Here is a 16802-nt window from a genome sequence, read left to right as displayed (position 1 = left end):
GGGTCGCACATTTTCAGAAACATTATCCCCGTATTCCTCACAAATACATTCGTCTTTGAAGAATAATGACAAGGGCAATTCACGTATTCAAGTAAAAGAAAGAGAGATTGACGGTAATGCCGTAATACTTCATGGTAATATGGAAACAATGTACTGAATACCGTATAACTTTGTCGCTTCTTTAAAAATTGACTTGCATTCTGCAGTTTTCCTACGTCTGCCTTAATGCTCAAAATTGAAAGGCCTCCTCTACCTTTAAGTACATTTGCACTTTTCTCCTTTATTCTTTGAATGAAATTATATATATATATATATATATATATATATATATATATATATATATATATATATATATATATATATATATATATATTTGTATATATGTGTGTATATGTATGTGTATAAATATATATATATATATATTTATATATATATATATATATATATATATATAATATATATATATATATATATATATATATATATATATATATATATATATATATATAATGTTTGGTAACTTCACCTGCTTTGGAGCTGACTTGATTATTTAGGTTTAGGTCCAATTTGTACTCCTGCACTTGATTATCTCGGTGTGAGGAAAGGTACCATTTTGCAAAGGATTTTGCTATCGTGTTACACGTGTTTGTATTGGAAGCATATATAATTTTAAAAGTGCACATTCACTCATGAGTTTGTGTACAACTTATACACACACACATACATACATATATATATATATATATATATATATATATATATATATATATATATATATATATATATATATACATATTTGTGTGTGTGTGTTCTATGAAAAGGTTTCATATTCAGAATTTAGTGTTATTGATATTCTTAACATGTGAGATGGGATTCATTGATAAGGTTCTTTTGGACATAAGGTTGAGTAGGTAACGGTGAATTTATTTAATTGCCTATGATGCAGAGATTTTTTTTGTGAAACTTATTTAGTAAGAGTTGTATTTTAGAAATATATGTGTATTTATGTATGTATGTATTGTATACTGTATATACATATATACATGTTGCTTCAGTAGACTTACATATTTTACGTGTGGACATAATCTTTCTCTATTTTAATGAGCTTCATTGATTTCCCCATAAAAAGCATCCATACCGGTATTTACATATGCAGGCAAGCGTGTGTGTGTATGTATGTATGTGTGCGCGCGCCCGCCTGCTCGCTTATAATGCTTTCTTGTGCGTATGTGTGCACCAGCTTTGACGTGCCTCCTCTGCATTCAAAGTAATTGTTGTTATATTCTTTTCTCTCTTCCAGTAAAGTAATGATTCATTCTCTTCTTCCTCTAACCAGCAAGACTAATTGTATATCTCGGTTTGTGACGTTTGTGTGTATGTGTGTGGGTGCGTGTGTTTGTAAGAGAGAGAGAGAGAGAGAGAGAGAGAGAGAGAGTCTTACTATTAACATTATAAATTTCATTGCATTTATCTGTGACAGAGAAAAACAGGGGGGCGGGGAGAGATTCAGGTGAAATACTTATTCACATCTCTTATTATCATAATGAGAGAGAGAGAGAGAGAGAGAGAGAGAGAGAGAGAGAGAGAGAGAGAGAGAGAGAGAGAGAAGGCCCTTACACGCTCACGTCAAGTTGTATGTACATGTGTGTGAGTTTGCTTGAATGCGCATGCCTGTTTGACGTCACTTATCCAGTCCATTCATCTTTCTCATTGATTTCTCGTCATCCGTCTTGCGTCCCACTCTCTCTCTCTCTCTTCTCTCTTTCTCTCTCTCTCTCTCTCTCTCTCTCTCTCTCTCTCTCTCTCTCTCTCTTTGTGTGAACAATAGTTACGGTATGTCTCAAGGTAATTTCAACCTGTAGATTATTTTATGGTTTATGATTAACTGTCTCGTGTGTTAGTGTGTTTGTGTTTATTCTCTGGTGTGCAGTGTTCTCTACTTTAGTCAAACTGGCTTATAATACTGTTGTCGTGGAATGTGGTACAAAGAATGAATGGAGAACGTGAGAGGGAGAGAAGTTATTATTCTTATTATGTCTCTTGATTATAGACCCGAGATTGACAAGTGAGTAACTCAACTTCTTAACTATGTTTCCTTAGGTATATATTGTTTGTCCTGTTCTATGTCTCAGTTGACATTGTCTTCTGTGTCGATTTGAAGCTTTTGCCTTATACTGCTTTCTATTTACATAGTTTTTCTATAATTAGCCTTTTCTGTAGTACTGGAATGTCCGCTTTGTGTACTGGCAGAGTCTTAGTGTTGGTGGAGCGACTGCTAATTTTGTGCATAATGTCGTTGACCGCGTTCCGCTTCCTGTGCAAGTAGTCATTTTTGGTAGCCGTAGAGGTGAAGCAAAAGTAGATGGCGTCATTCAAAGGTAGCCAATATGCTGAAGGAGTAAAGCAAAACAATTATGGTAAAACCTGTGAATATTTTAGTGTGGATTTGAATATTATTTTTTTGTAAAAAAATTGAGATAAGGTCAAGTTCTCAAAATGGTGAAAAGGTCTTACTGCCATCGCATGTCACGCTAATTCTTTTTGCAAATCCGTCGTACGTGATTTTTTTTTACCGAAGATAACGAGATGCTAAATTGCAAAAGGAGAGATAATTTGAAAATGACTCAGTTTTTACTGATTTTTTTTTATATTACACCAATGTTTTTCATTTACATACTCAGTCGAGAGACGAACTCCAGTTCACAGGAATAAATCACGCTGCGAGTCATTTAGTGATTTGCGAAATCACTGTTATTGTTGGCAGTCGTCGTTCTGTCATACCCGTTACGTTACGTTACGAATAGGTGAGCCCTGAACGGATTCTCGTAACAATGGTTTATGGTTTTCCGGAGCCGAGAGATACGTTGGATCTCGTACGAATGTTTGGGTGTGCCAAAAGGTACTACATAATAAAAGTTCGAGTTCCAGATCAAAGAAAGCCTGGAAGAAAAAAAGACTGTTAGAAGAGAAAGGACTTGAAAAGGAGGGTAGGAGAGAAAAGAAAGGAAATTTAAGAGTTTCCTGGAAAAATTGGCATTTGAGAATATTGAGGAAGGAGGAACGGCACCCAGAGACTTGGTGTAAAAGAGGAAGAACGCTGTTAAGAATTAAAAGAAATAAGATTAAAAGAAAATGAAAAGGGCTTCTAAAAGTTTCAGAAGGAAATTTGAAGAGTGAAATGTAAGTAAGAAGAAGTAAAGAGGAAGAGCTACTTACACACACACACACACACACACACACACACACACACACACACACAGAGTTGGGGGCAAAATGCTATCCAAGAGTAGTCAGAAATAGAAATGGCAATTAAACACAATTGAGAAGTGGAGGGGAGAAGTGGCATAATACCTGTAGGAAACAGAGAGAATGTAAGAATTCCATGGAAAAACTGAAACTACAAGTAAGAATATCATGAGAAAGGATACCGGGCATCTTAGACCGATGTCAGCCCATATAAAGTTGATCTGACGAAAATAGGCGAGAAGCTGGACGTCTGAGAACAGCAGGAAGAAAGAAAAGTCGCCATCATGAACCAAAAACCCTTATTTGAGTCAGCTTTAATGGTGTAACAGATAGAGCTAAACCCATCAAAAATCATCCTTGGATGATTTTATCAGAGATCAGACGTAATCACCATGAAAGACCTTATGGCACCTAAAAACGGAGGAGTGCCATATAAAATGACTATTTTGATATCATAAAAGACTGGGAAGGAAGACCATCAGGTATTTTAAGGGTTCTATGAAAAACATGATGGGTCCATTACACTGCCAGAATTGTATTATCTGAAGCGAAATTTCGCTTCACCTATATTATCCATACAAAATGTCGGAAGTGAAATTACGTTACGATACATTTGAAAGGTTTGAAGGGAAAATCCTTTAGGAAACTGAAACAGAAGTTGTCATTCGGAAAGTTAGAAATTAATAGAGGAAATTGAAAACCTAGAATTGCAACTGTGTCCATCAAAATAAAGTCAATTTTGCATCATCCAAAATAGAAAAGACATAAATTTAGGAAATAAATAAACTGGAAATTTATGCTCTGAAGAATAGGAGTGAATTATCTCCATGAAAAGAAAAAAGTGATGATTTCAGGAAAAATAGAAATAAAATAGTTATAAAAAATAGCAGTGGAATAACGCCATGAAAAACCTATTTCAAACAGTGTCAAGAAAACGGGAGGTGAATCAGCTTTGTGAAAAATTACACTGAAATTTCATATACAGAAGTACTGTACTAAGATATAAATCATTATAAAATGGTGGACACTCGTATGTAGAGAAGTACGTTAAAACATTTAACGAACTGAAGTGGCTTAATAGAGAGCCTCCCATAAAAGTAGAAGAAAGATGAATACTGTAGCATAAGTCTAAAAATCTGAGTGAAAAAAAAATGAAAGTATTTTAACGCCATTGAAATTTCGTATTCCTTCGTGAACATCTCCAAGTTCTGGTTAGTAGCTCCAGCACTGGCTTCATTTAGGAAGTATTATTATTATTATTATTATTATTATTATTATTATTATTATTATTAGCTTAAAAGCATGTCCATACGGAACAAACCAAAACAGCCATTCACTTGTTAACACAGTTCATAGACATTACTCACGTACGAAAAGATGGGAAAAAACGCTGCTAAGAGCAGCTGAGTCATACAATAGAAACAATTAAATCAGCAGAAGGCCATAAGTATATACATATGTAACAGTAAGTGAGAAAGTACAAAAAGCTTACAGTTGGCTTGAAGAGCTTCTCTTAGACTTATGACCAGTAGCATCTACTGGTAGACCGTCCCGCGGTTTCCCAATTAAAGGGATGAGCGACCTCTGATTCTGGACAGTGAGACGTGGCCCCTCAACAGAATGCGGAACATTCAACAAACGTTCAGCTTGAAATATAAACATTTGATTTAGGTATGGATGTTTTCTTTCTTTTTTTGACAGTCTCATTCGTTTGCTTCGTATACCTACGTGGCAAAAATCAGCGATTTCGTTTCACACTTTGTTATTTTAGAAGTGGTATATACAGTAGTTCATATATTGGTATAGGATTGATTTATTTAATTACAGTAAAACTTTGCATTATGTATATTTGCATTTGTTTGCGTATTCTTGAACTCGTATGTGTGCACTTAAGATAGTGCGCATAAATTTCTATTTGATGGGGTTTGGAATAAAAAATACCCGTTTGCTGCATAAGGTTTGCGGTAATAAAAATGATTTCTTGCTCTTTTTGCGTGGTAAGTATTCAGTGGTCTAAAACGGGATGTGAAATTAATTTTTATCTCCTTTACCTAATCGGCTAGTCAATATTCTGCGCTCAACGAGTGTTTGAAGGACTGAATCCTATTATCCGAAGCTCTAACGGCAGCAGATTTAAGGAATAAATCAACATTCCACTGAGCTACCATTGTTGGTAACTTTTTAAGAGTGTAGCGTGTTTCCATTCTGGAACACTTCAGATTTAAAATATTCGTTAGTTTCCACTTCGTCAGCAACATTTAAGTTCCCTTGTGCAAATTTTACATAATAATCAGGTTTCTGCTTCCATTTAGGAAAATTAAGGAATGCCAACGAAATGCCCATAGAGAGGTTATAGCATTGCCATTTATTTAGAAAAATGTTGGCCTACACTGACTTTGAACTTGTTGTGAAACGTGAAATGAAAACCTTGATTGACTATAGCACATTTTGACTGGGTGTCGGGAGAAACTACTCAGTAATACTCGGTAATTGATTTACCTTAATAGATTTTCTGGTTGTCCAAGTACATGCACAGTGGATGTCCATGAAAATACTTTCTCTCAGGCCCATTATTTACAGTAATGAAATGAACTTTATTATTCGAGCACATTTCTCTTTTCACTTTGATTTTGTACTGACAATCACTTGCGTTTTATTAAATAAAAAAAAAAAAAGAAATCTGGTGTCGAACTGGTATTGGCTGCCTTTTCCGTTGCATCTTGAGAACTTGAATTGTTTATGGCCCTCCAGGTATGCGTGCATGCAGTTTAACAGGGCCTGCTGTCGGTGATGAGTTCTGTTGAGACATCGCAGCTTAGGATCTTATATATTATTCAACTTTAGAGAGCGTTCAGGTTTTGCCTACGCATTTACAACATCATGAGAGAGAAGTAACTTTGTGGATCCTTTAAGTGAGGTGTTTCTCTCTCCTTCTCACATTGGAACTTTGTCGTATTGTCTCGTAGTAATCTTTCTATGCAACAGAGAAGCAACAAATCTGCAACTGTTCATCCTCTTCTCTAAAGACTTCAACTTTGCGTCAGGCAAACCACAACGCTTTAGATTCCATTGATAGGGAATAATACTCAGTGATAGCTTTTCTTGGTCTTTGCTATATTGATTTGACATTGTGTTAAAAATACTCAATTTACTCTGTTTTAAATGGTTAAGTGGTGAGTGGAGGTTTTACGTTTAATTTTAGTGAAAAAATAATTTATGAATGAAGTTCTTGTCCTTGTTTTAATGATGGTTTTTAAAATTCAGTATCAAGCAACCATTGCTGGATAGTATCTTTTTTTTTTTAAGGATTCAGATTTGTGTGGAAAAATGGTAAGTAAACATGGGGAATGATATGTGTATTTTATTACTTTCTATATGAATGAAATAGATCGAAAAGGTGTAATGACAATGGAAACAGTTTGGGAATTTCTGCATTTTCGTAAACTTTCCATGGACATAGAGCACTTTTCGCTTGGTGGACTGAACTAGAAATGTGATTGTGGTTTAGTTCAAGTTCTGCGTCAGTAATTTTTATTTTCATCTGTTAATGTACGTGGCAGCTGTTCAGTTTCGCTCGCTCGGTGAAATCAGATTATGCTGAAATATTTTTCATGGCTTATCTAGCGTGTATTTTTCATAGAACAATGTTGTCAGATTTTTTTTCATGTGTGCATGTTGATTGATAAGACGGGATGTGCATTTCCGAATGAATATTTTGAAACATTAGGATCAGAGCATGAGTGTTATTCATAAGGATCGTTTATTTTTTTTTCATTTTTGAGAAAAGCGTAGACGAAAAAAAAAGTTGCAATTCATTATAGCTTTTGCCATTTTTTCTATAGCGATAATTGGAATTGACCAGAATAAAACTGTCCATTTCCACTGGCTTGAGTGAAAGAACATTGCTTATTCCCCCCGTCAGGAACCTCCTGCTCCTGCTAACTTGAAGGACGAGCTGATCCTCGACAGATTAGCGGCTCTCTCATCGAGGAATAGGCATGAAGCCCTCAAGAAGGAAGCTGCAGATCTCGAGCGCCAAATTGCCCAGTTGCAGGATTCCCAGGAAACGCTTCTCAGAATCCAACAGAGGTAAGTTCACCTTTAAAGCTTAAATCATCTCCTTTGACTCCTCCTCCTCCTCCTCTTTCCTCCTCCTCCTCCTCCTCCTCCTCCTCCTCCTCCTCCTCCTCCTCCTCCTCCTCCTCCTCCTCCTCCTCCTCCTCCTCCTCCTCCTCCTCCTCCTCCTCCTCCTCCTCCACCCCTTCCCTGTCCCTGCTTCTATTTCCTTTTCTCTCCTCTCTTAACTACATCATACATAATACCGAAACATAAATGGGTCAGGATTTTATTAGGATCGATTTTATTTCAGTGACTTTATCATCGAAATTAATTACCATTAGGTTTAACCGAATGACCTTCCCTCGATCAGTTAGTAATGAGGGCCCAGGTTTGCTTGTTAAGACTTCGTTTATGTTAAGAGACATCTCGGTGTGTTTACCACCGCGAGAGACCTATGTTAAATTCAAATGACACGCAGCCTCAGGGGTAATAACGCTGGCGCATAATGCCTTGCGTAGAATAATTTTGAAGGAAATTGCTGTGATCCTTTCTATGCTCCCAACACCGAATTAATTTACGTAGATGGACGGTATTTATTAATTTGGCTTTTCTGCATGATAAACTATGTTGAGGTGGACGTACCAGACTTGAGTAACACGCAGTAATCGTGTTATCAGTTGGCTCAAGCCCACATACTATTCAAAAAGTATTATAGTTTTTCATTCTTAAAATTTTTTTTCCTCCTATTGATTGCTTAAAGTTCCATCATATTTATCCTAAAACTGGAATTCATATCTTGTTCTTGCTCCTGCTCAGTAATTAAATTCATCCCTTCATTTTTTCCCTCGGTATTAATTGAACTATAATGTTTTTTTAAGAGTTTTTCTTCTCCCTAGAAGATAATCTTCCCACCTATCAATAATGTATTAAAGACCTTACACCCACCGTTAATAGAACAGTTACGTCCTCATAAGGTTTCTTTCCCGTTTATAGAAAAATTATTAGTCCTGTAGAATGTTTGGGAGGCTTAGGAAAAGTTTACAAAGAACTACATGAAATATCGTTGGAATGAAAATTACACTTTTTCTAATAGTGTATCTTGTCGATATGTGTTTGTGTTTGTTTCTATTATAGACGTAAGTTTATTTTTCTTTTTTGGGTCAGTTTTTATATAATACAGAAGTAAATAATAGCAGACTTTATATTATGGTCCGTAATTCCCTAGTGGATACGTTTTTTTGTTGATTATGTATGATAAAGAATATTATTCACTAGATGTTACTGGGCGTTTGACATAAACTGTTCAAGCTCTGCAAAGTGGAAAATTAAAAATAATATGCTTATACTTATTGCGGATGGTTAACGTATTAATTTTTCTTCATATTCCAAGATAAGTAAAAAGGAAGTATTATCTGATATTCTGTTTGGGACGTTTTCATATACTCGTGACTCATGTGTAAGACAGTACTATTGAAAGTCGACAAAAAATTTAAGTTAAGGATACACATACAATTTATCGGTAACATTTTCTTTTCAGTATAAAATTAGTTTATATCTGGATATACTATTTTTCCGTCTTATGTTGTGGTATTGTTCACTAAAACTGGCCGGTAAGCAAAACGATGTAGAGTATGATCCCAGTTCATACGGTAAATACCTACATATATAAACGTATTTAAATGGGAAATTAGGGAAAATTAACTTATGAATGGCTTCAATATTTACTTCCGGGATAGATCTAGCACTTGGGCAGCACATACCGAGGCATTCCTTGCAAGAACCTGCACTGTTTAAACTAGCCCCATTACGGAAGGCCAGTGGTAGATATTTTGGTAAAATTTTGGTATTTTCCAATTTTAATTCTCACTTGTTTATATTTTTTGGGCTTATGTTTCTTAAAGAAATGCCTCGTTAACTTCTCTTGACTTGAGTCAGACCACGTATTGCAGTTGCAGTTGATCCACGGTCTTGATGTTTCTTTTTTCCTGTCGAATGTCACCAAATCTTGGGACCAACACACTCTCCAATATCGTGCTTAAATACGTTTTGGTGTCATTAGATAAATTAGTTATAAATGAAAATAAATTCCATATTGTGTTGCGATATGTTCAACCACTTAGATGTGTATTATTTGACAAATAATTGACAGTTTCAGTGATCCTGTGAAAAGATGGCGAATGTATACTTTCAGCTTGTATATCTATAGAGGTTAAATCTGTCCACTGGTGATACCTTGATCTTTTAGGTAAAGGTTGTTTCTTAACTATCATGAAATAGAAATATTTATTCGAGTCTTTTGCTACGTGGTCATCTGTTTCTTAAGGAAAAATTTAGCATATGTATAGATATATAATATATACAGTATATATATGTGTATGTGTGCGTGTATACATACATACACACATATATGTAGTATAATTATATATAGATATACATTCCTGCGCATGTATATACATATATATATACATATATATAATATATATACGGTATATATATACTGCATATGTGTGTATTTATGTATATATGTATGTGTATGTATATTTATACACATAATATATATACATATGTATATAAAACATATATATATATATATATATATATATATATATATATATATATATATATATATATATATATATATACTCGTATATATATTCCACTCGAAGAAATCGAGGAAATATTGTTTTGTTCTGATTCAGAATCTGATTATGATATACTGTAGATGGTCCTCATCTGGTGGAAAGTAAGGATGGTGATGCTAATGGTAATGATGATACCACTTTAGCAGACTCTTGTGTTGATGTTGATGTACCATTCACATGGATTGAAGTTGAATGAAATGATAATAATCCCAAACAGGTGGATAATACAATAATTTATACAGACTCATAACAACGTTTGGAAACTTGATTCGTATGAATGCTTTGCTAATTTTTTTCCTTAAGAAACAGATGATCACTTAGTAAAAGACTCGAATAAGTATTTCTATTGTATGATAGCTAAGAAACAACCTTTGCCTAAAAGATCAAGGTATCACCAGTGGACAGATTTAACCTCCATGGATATACAAGCTTTTTTTGCAGTTAAAATGAGGTTAGTTTACAAACCTTCCATTGAAATTTATCTGAGTAAAAGTAACTTCTTATTAGATATTCCAGGTTTCAAAGTATGTTTTGCGAGGGACAGATATCAGACTGAATGTGTAGAGAAAGGATGGTCAGTATCACCAATAAAGAGATCTAATTATATATATATATATATATATATATATATATATATATATATATATATATATATATATATATATATATATATATATATCTGTATATCCAAACTTTTCACTCTATCACTGAGAGAGAGAGAGAGAGAGAGAGAGAGAGAGAGAGAGGGGTGTGGTGTCTACACGTTGTTTGGAAATAAGCTGGCCTTATGCCAGCATAGACTCTTGCTCATAGAGCAGCCTGTAAGAGTCATTTTGATGATATACAAGTGATAAAGATGGTTATGTTTAATGATATGAAAGCCATAACGACGAGTCTCCACTGTTGTTTGACATTTTTATGGATTTGGTGATGCATAAATTGGAAAAATGTCAATTTTTCTAGAGAAAATTTGTGAAACTTTGAAAAACATGGAAAGAAAAATGTGAAAGGGAGGTGAATATAAGCTGGAAAGTGGGTTCTGCCGGCACAGACTTCGAAATGGATCAACATCTTTTGCCTTGACTCGGCCTTGCAGCAGTTTTTGTTGCGCTGTCGTGCAGTGGAACCTCAGCGGAATCCGTCAAAATGGACCTGGGTCTGGAAACCGCCTTTGTAATCCAGAAATTGCTTCTGGTGGCTGTTGGATTGGCTAGCGCTTGTAACAGGCAACATGCTGGACAACATTAAGATGCAGAAATTCGAAGATGTTGATTACATTGGAAAAAATCAAGCATTGCAGGGAGGAGTTCGTCTCGAAAGAGAAGAGAGGAAGAATCGGACGCTTCTGAATGTCAACTCAACCACAGTTCATGACCTGAAAAAATGCTCTTCAAGAAAATAGAAAGGAAAAAGAAAAGAAGATGTAGAGAGAGGATCTGGAAAAAGAAAAGGAGGTGCAGTCGTACACAGGACAGTTTAACAAGCAGAAGATGGAACAGCAAGTCTTGGAGGATAATGCCCTTTTGCTCGAGAACGAAAAGCAGCTGATGGAGAAGGAGATGGCGACTCAGGAAAATGCACGAAATATGCAGGAAGATGGGATGACGAGGATAAAAGCAGAAAATAAGCGACTGACTAAGAACGTGACCGCTGTTCAAGAGCTAAGTGATACCCTGAACAACAAAGGAATGAGCTTGACTACTCAGTTGGCGAAGCTCACTTGTCAACTTCGTCAGCAAGAGGAAGTAACAGCAGGTTAGCTGGAGATGGAACTGCGTGAGGTGGGAGAAGAAAGGGTGCAGATGACTGAATGAATCCAAGGACTAGAATGCAAACTCAACCACTGTAAGACTGAGAAGGAAAACCTCCAGTTCAACGTTCAAGAACTGCAGGAGCAACTTGGAAAGCTGTCGAGAGAAAATGGCTCCCCCAGTGTCAGCTACAAGAAAAAGAGATGAAGCTCAGTCAACAAGGTAATTACTGCAAGCGAAAGACCACCGGCTGGAAGAGATGGCGAGGCTGGCCAGCAACCCGGACAAGAAGAATCTTCTTTTGGAAGGCGAGCAGGGAAATCTGCAGGCGAAGAATGAAGCGTTGCTCCACGACTTCAAGAACCTCCAGATGACGAAGGAACACTTGGAAGAAGCAAACGAAATACTACAAAAAAGACTTGCAGTTCTTACGAACTGTCACAAGGCATTAGGAGCCGGCCTCAACGGAACAGAAAGGAAATTACAGAGAATCTCTGATGATAAGGGCAGGAAGACTCACTTATGTTTGTCGAAGGAACAATGATGTTATTTACGCAAAAGAATCCATTCGCTGCTTGTGTTTAGTTCATATGTAAATACCCATTTTGTTTAGCTAATATTTTTCATTGTAAATTCAAGGATAAGGATACGATAAAATATAAAAAAAACTTTCTTCTGTCTATTTAACCTTCAAAAATCTAAGTTCACTCAAGTTCGGGAAATGCAATAGTGACTTGGCATATAACCTTAGACAAAAACAGTGATACTCTTATGTGTATATATATATATATATATATATATATATATATATATATATATATATATATATATATATATTATATATATATATATATATATATATATATATATATATATATATATATATATATATATATATATATATATATATATATATATATATATATATATATATATATATATATATAATCATCAAGCTCCAAATGTCGTTTAATATCCATTTCTCGTTACTGAAAAATATCACCGAAGGGGATTTATAAGTGATAAATGGTTGGTACCAAACCATTTATCACTTATAATACCCCTTCGGAGATATTCCCGAAGTAGCGCGAATTGGATATTAAACGACATTTGTAGCTTAATGATTACATATAAATCACGGTGGTGTGATAAAATTATTATATATATATATATATATATATATATATATATATATATATATATATATATATATATATATATATATATATATATATATATGTGTGTGTGTGTGTGTGTGTGATTATAATAACATTAACACGTGGTTGTGTGTTAAACATCACCAGAGTTGAAGAAATAAGAGACTGGGTGTAGGTACTGACCGGTTTCGACTTTATTACTAAGCCATTAGCGAACGGCTGATGCATAGTGGTAGACATGACAATTTATACTGTATGCTTGGTGAACAGTGCGGACAAACATACATACCGATGAAGACTAGGATTTCATACCTGACAGGTGCTCAGTGGGAGGGGCGATCAAATTCATTAGTGATAGAGTCAGGTACCCTGTTTGCACATGATAATCCCTCATCATTGGCCTAGAAGTAGTCAAAACCAGTTAAGACCTACACCTATAGAAATATATATATATATATATAATATATATATATATATATATATATATATATATATATATATATATATATATATGAATGTCTTTTCCTGTAATACTACAGTGTAATATGAAAATAAGAAGGCCCATAAAACACTATTTAAACGTTGAAACCATATATTTCGGGCACTTGTTTCTGTGCCCCTGTTCACTGGTAGAATATGGACAGGTGGAAAGTTACAATGGTATATATACAAAAACATGAAGGTGTGGCCTTAGGCCTCCGATGTTAAGGAGGTGGCGTTTCTTAAGAAGGAGGAGATTGACCAAATTCCCTAGTGGTTTTTGGCCTCATTAGCTCCGTTTGGCGATGGATCTGGCGGTCGCGTTTCTTGGGTCATCTTCTTCAAAACGGGTGCGAGGATTAAGGTGTCAATGGCGTCCGATTTCCAATGTCCTCCTGACAGGTTCATATTGTTGGTTTGATTGATGATAGCAGATTCCAGCATCTTTCTTTTGTACGGACAGCTACTCTTGAAAACCAACTCCGCCCCACTCCAGTTAATGACATGCCCTGTATTTCTAATATGTAGGAAAAATTCCCGAACTCTCCGAAAGCGTAACGTACTGATCTTTTGTGCTCTGTTATTCTTTGCGAGAGCGATCTACCTGTCTCGCCTACATAAATGTCATGACAATTACTACACGGTATCTTGTAAACTCCGGCTTCTTCCCTTTTGTTATTTAAGTATACGTTAACGAGCGAACTCCCCGATGGATTTGGGATAATGGAAAATGAAAGGATTATTAGAACTGAGTTGCTCGGTGGCCTTTTGGATGTTTTCATCGTATGGAAGCTTTATTTTGTTGTTGAAATCTGTTTGTCTGTTGTGAGTGGGACCTCTGTAGTATATTTTATTTGCTTTATTAATAGCCCTCTCGATAATGTGTGGTGGATAGAGCAGTTGCGTTAGGTGTTGGCGGATCGTGTTAAATTCTTGGTCCAGGTACTCATTTGAACATATCCTAAGTCCTCTGAGGGATAGGTTGCACCCTACCATGATTTTTACGGAGACGTCGTGGTAGCTTAAGAAATGAATGTAGGAGACAGCGAAGGTGGGTTTTCTATATACTGTAAATGCATACCTGTTCTGTTTTCTTATGATCAGTACATCTCTAGGAACGGCAGTTTTCCGTCCTTTTCCCATTCTGTTTTAAATTTTATGGTCGGAACTAGCGAATTTAGCCTATTAAAAATTCCTTAAAGTCCCCAGCTATTGTCCCAGAAAGTAAAGATATCATCTACGTATCTAAGCCAGATCATGTTATGGGGTTTGATAGACGACAAAAGTTCTGTTTCGAAATATTCCATGTACAAGTTTGCTAGAAGGGGTGATAGGGGACTTCCCATGCTACAGCCAAATTTTTGTTTGTAAAATTACCATTGAAAGAAAACACGTTGTTAGTTACACAGAGGTTGATAAGTTTTAAAGTTTTATCTATGCCAAGAGGAAAATGGTCTTCATATGGTTGTAACTTCCTCTCTAAGAAAAACAACACGTCGGCAATCGGGACTTTAGTAAATAATGAATCGACGTCTAGACTGAGCAGTTTGATGTTGTTTGAGGGGATGTTTAAACTATTAAATTTTTGTATGAAATCTTCTGCATGTTTGACGTGGGAGGATGAGAAGGTTCCTAGAAAGGGTGATAACAAGTCTGCGAGCCATTTTGATAATTTGTACATGAAAGAGCCCCTGCTAGATATTATGGGGCGTAAAGGAATCCCCATCTTTATGTGTTTTCGGGAGGCCGTAAAAATAGGGGAGAGAGGGGTTGATTACCTTGAATGTCTCTAGTAATTCTATGTCTTTTTTATTGCCCCCTATGGTTCTAACTGATTTGTTAAACTGAGCAGCAATATTTGTTGTGGGATCTTTCGTTAATTTGTCGTAGGTCTCCGCATCGTTTAGAAGTTCTTGAACTTTATTGATGTATGTCTCCTTGTCTAACAGAACTATTTTCCCGTCTTTTGCTAAATGTCTTGGAGCAAAATAACAACAAAAATTCGCTCCCGAAAAGATTCCAAAATGCATTAGTTAGCTTAAGAAAAAGGGGGGATATCATCATCACAAAATCTGACAAAGACGGGAAAATAGTTCTGTTAGACAAGGAGACATACATCAATAAAGTTCAAGAACTTCTAAACGATGCGGAGACCTACGACAAATTAACGAAAGATCCTACAACAAATATTGCTGCTCAGTTTAACAAATCAGTTAGAACCATAGGGGCAATAAAAAGACATAGAATTACTAGAGACGTTCAAGGTAATCAACCCCTCTCTCCGCTATTTTTACGGCCTCCCGAAAACACATAAAGATGGGATTCCTTTACGCCCCATAATATCTAGCAGGGGCTCTTTCATGTACAAATTATCAAAATGGCTCGCAGACTTGTTATCACCCTTTTCTAGGAACCTTCTCATCCTCCCACGTCAAACATGCAGAAGATTTCATACAAAAAATTTAATAGTTTAAACATCCCTCAAACAACATCAAACTGCTCAGTCTAGACGTCGATTCATTATTTACTAAAGTCCCGATTGCCGACGTGTTGTTTTTCTTAGAGAGGAAGTTACAACCATATGAAGACCATTTTCCTCTTGGCATAGATAAAACTTTAAAACTTATCAACCTCTGTGTAACTAACAACGTGTTTTCTTTCAATGGTAATTTTTACAAACAAAAATTTGGCTGTAGCATGGGAAGTCCCCTATCACCCCTTCTAGCAAACTTGTACATGGAATATTTCGAAACAGAACTTTTGTCGTCTATCAAACCCCATAACATGATCTGGCTTAGATACGTAGATGATATCTTTACTTTCTGGGACAATAGCTGGGGGACTTTAAGGAATTTTTAATAGGCTAAATTCGCTAGTTCCGACCATAAAATTTAAAACAGAATGGGAAAAGGACGGAAAACTGCCGTTCCTAGATGTACTGATCATAAGAAAACAGAACAGGTATGCATTTACAGTATATAGAAAACCCACCTTCGCTGTCTCCTACATTCATTTCTTAAGCTACCACGACGTCTCCGTAAAAATCATGGTAGGGTGCAACCTATTCCTCAGAGGACTTAGGATATGTTCAAATGAGTACCTGGATCAAGAATTTAACACGATCCGCCAACACCTAACGCAACTGCTCTATCCACCACACATTATCGAGAGGGCTATTAATAAAGCAAATAAAATATACAACAGAGGTCCCACTCACAACAGACAAACAGATTTCAACAACAAAATAAAGCTTCCATACGATGAAAACATCCAAAAGGCCACCGAGCAACTCAGTTCTAATAATCCTTTCATTTTCCATTATCCCAAATCCATCGGGAGTTCGCTCGTTAACGTATACTTAAATAACAAAAGGAAGAAGCCGGAGTTTACAAGATACCGTGTAGTAATTGTCATGACATTTATGTAGGCGAGACAGGTAGATCGCTCTCGCAAAGAATAACAGAGCA

The 16802-nt window shown here is 35.8% G+C and overlaps 1 protein-coding gene across 21 annotated transcripts in view; it reads left to right on the top strand.

The window, feature by feature from the left end:
* Positions 1 to 16802, top strand: part of Stacl (Stac-like) — a 566256-nt gene that overhangs the window by 137184 nt on the left and 412270 nt on the right. For all 21 annotated transcript variants that reach the window (XM_067094383.1, XM_067094381.1, XM_067094379.1 and 18 more), the window contains exon 6: positions 7169 to 7335. In XM_067094383.1, coding sequence (XP_066950484.1) covers positions 7169 to 7335 — 167 coding nt within the window. The remainder of the gene's footprint in view (positions 1 to 7168; positions 7336 to 16802) is intronic.

Source organism: Macrobrachium rosenbergii, chromosome 50 (assembly GCF_040412425.1).
Source record: "Macrobrachium rosenbergii isolate ZJJX-2024 chromosome 50, ASM4041242v1, whole genome shotgun sequence".
Taxonomy (NCBI): Eukaryota; Metazoa; Arthropoda; class Malacostraca; order Decapoda; family Palaemonidae; genus Macrobrachium; species Macrobrachium rosenbergii.
This window is presented reverse-complemented; position numbering and strand designations above follow the sequence as displayed.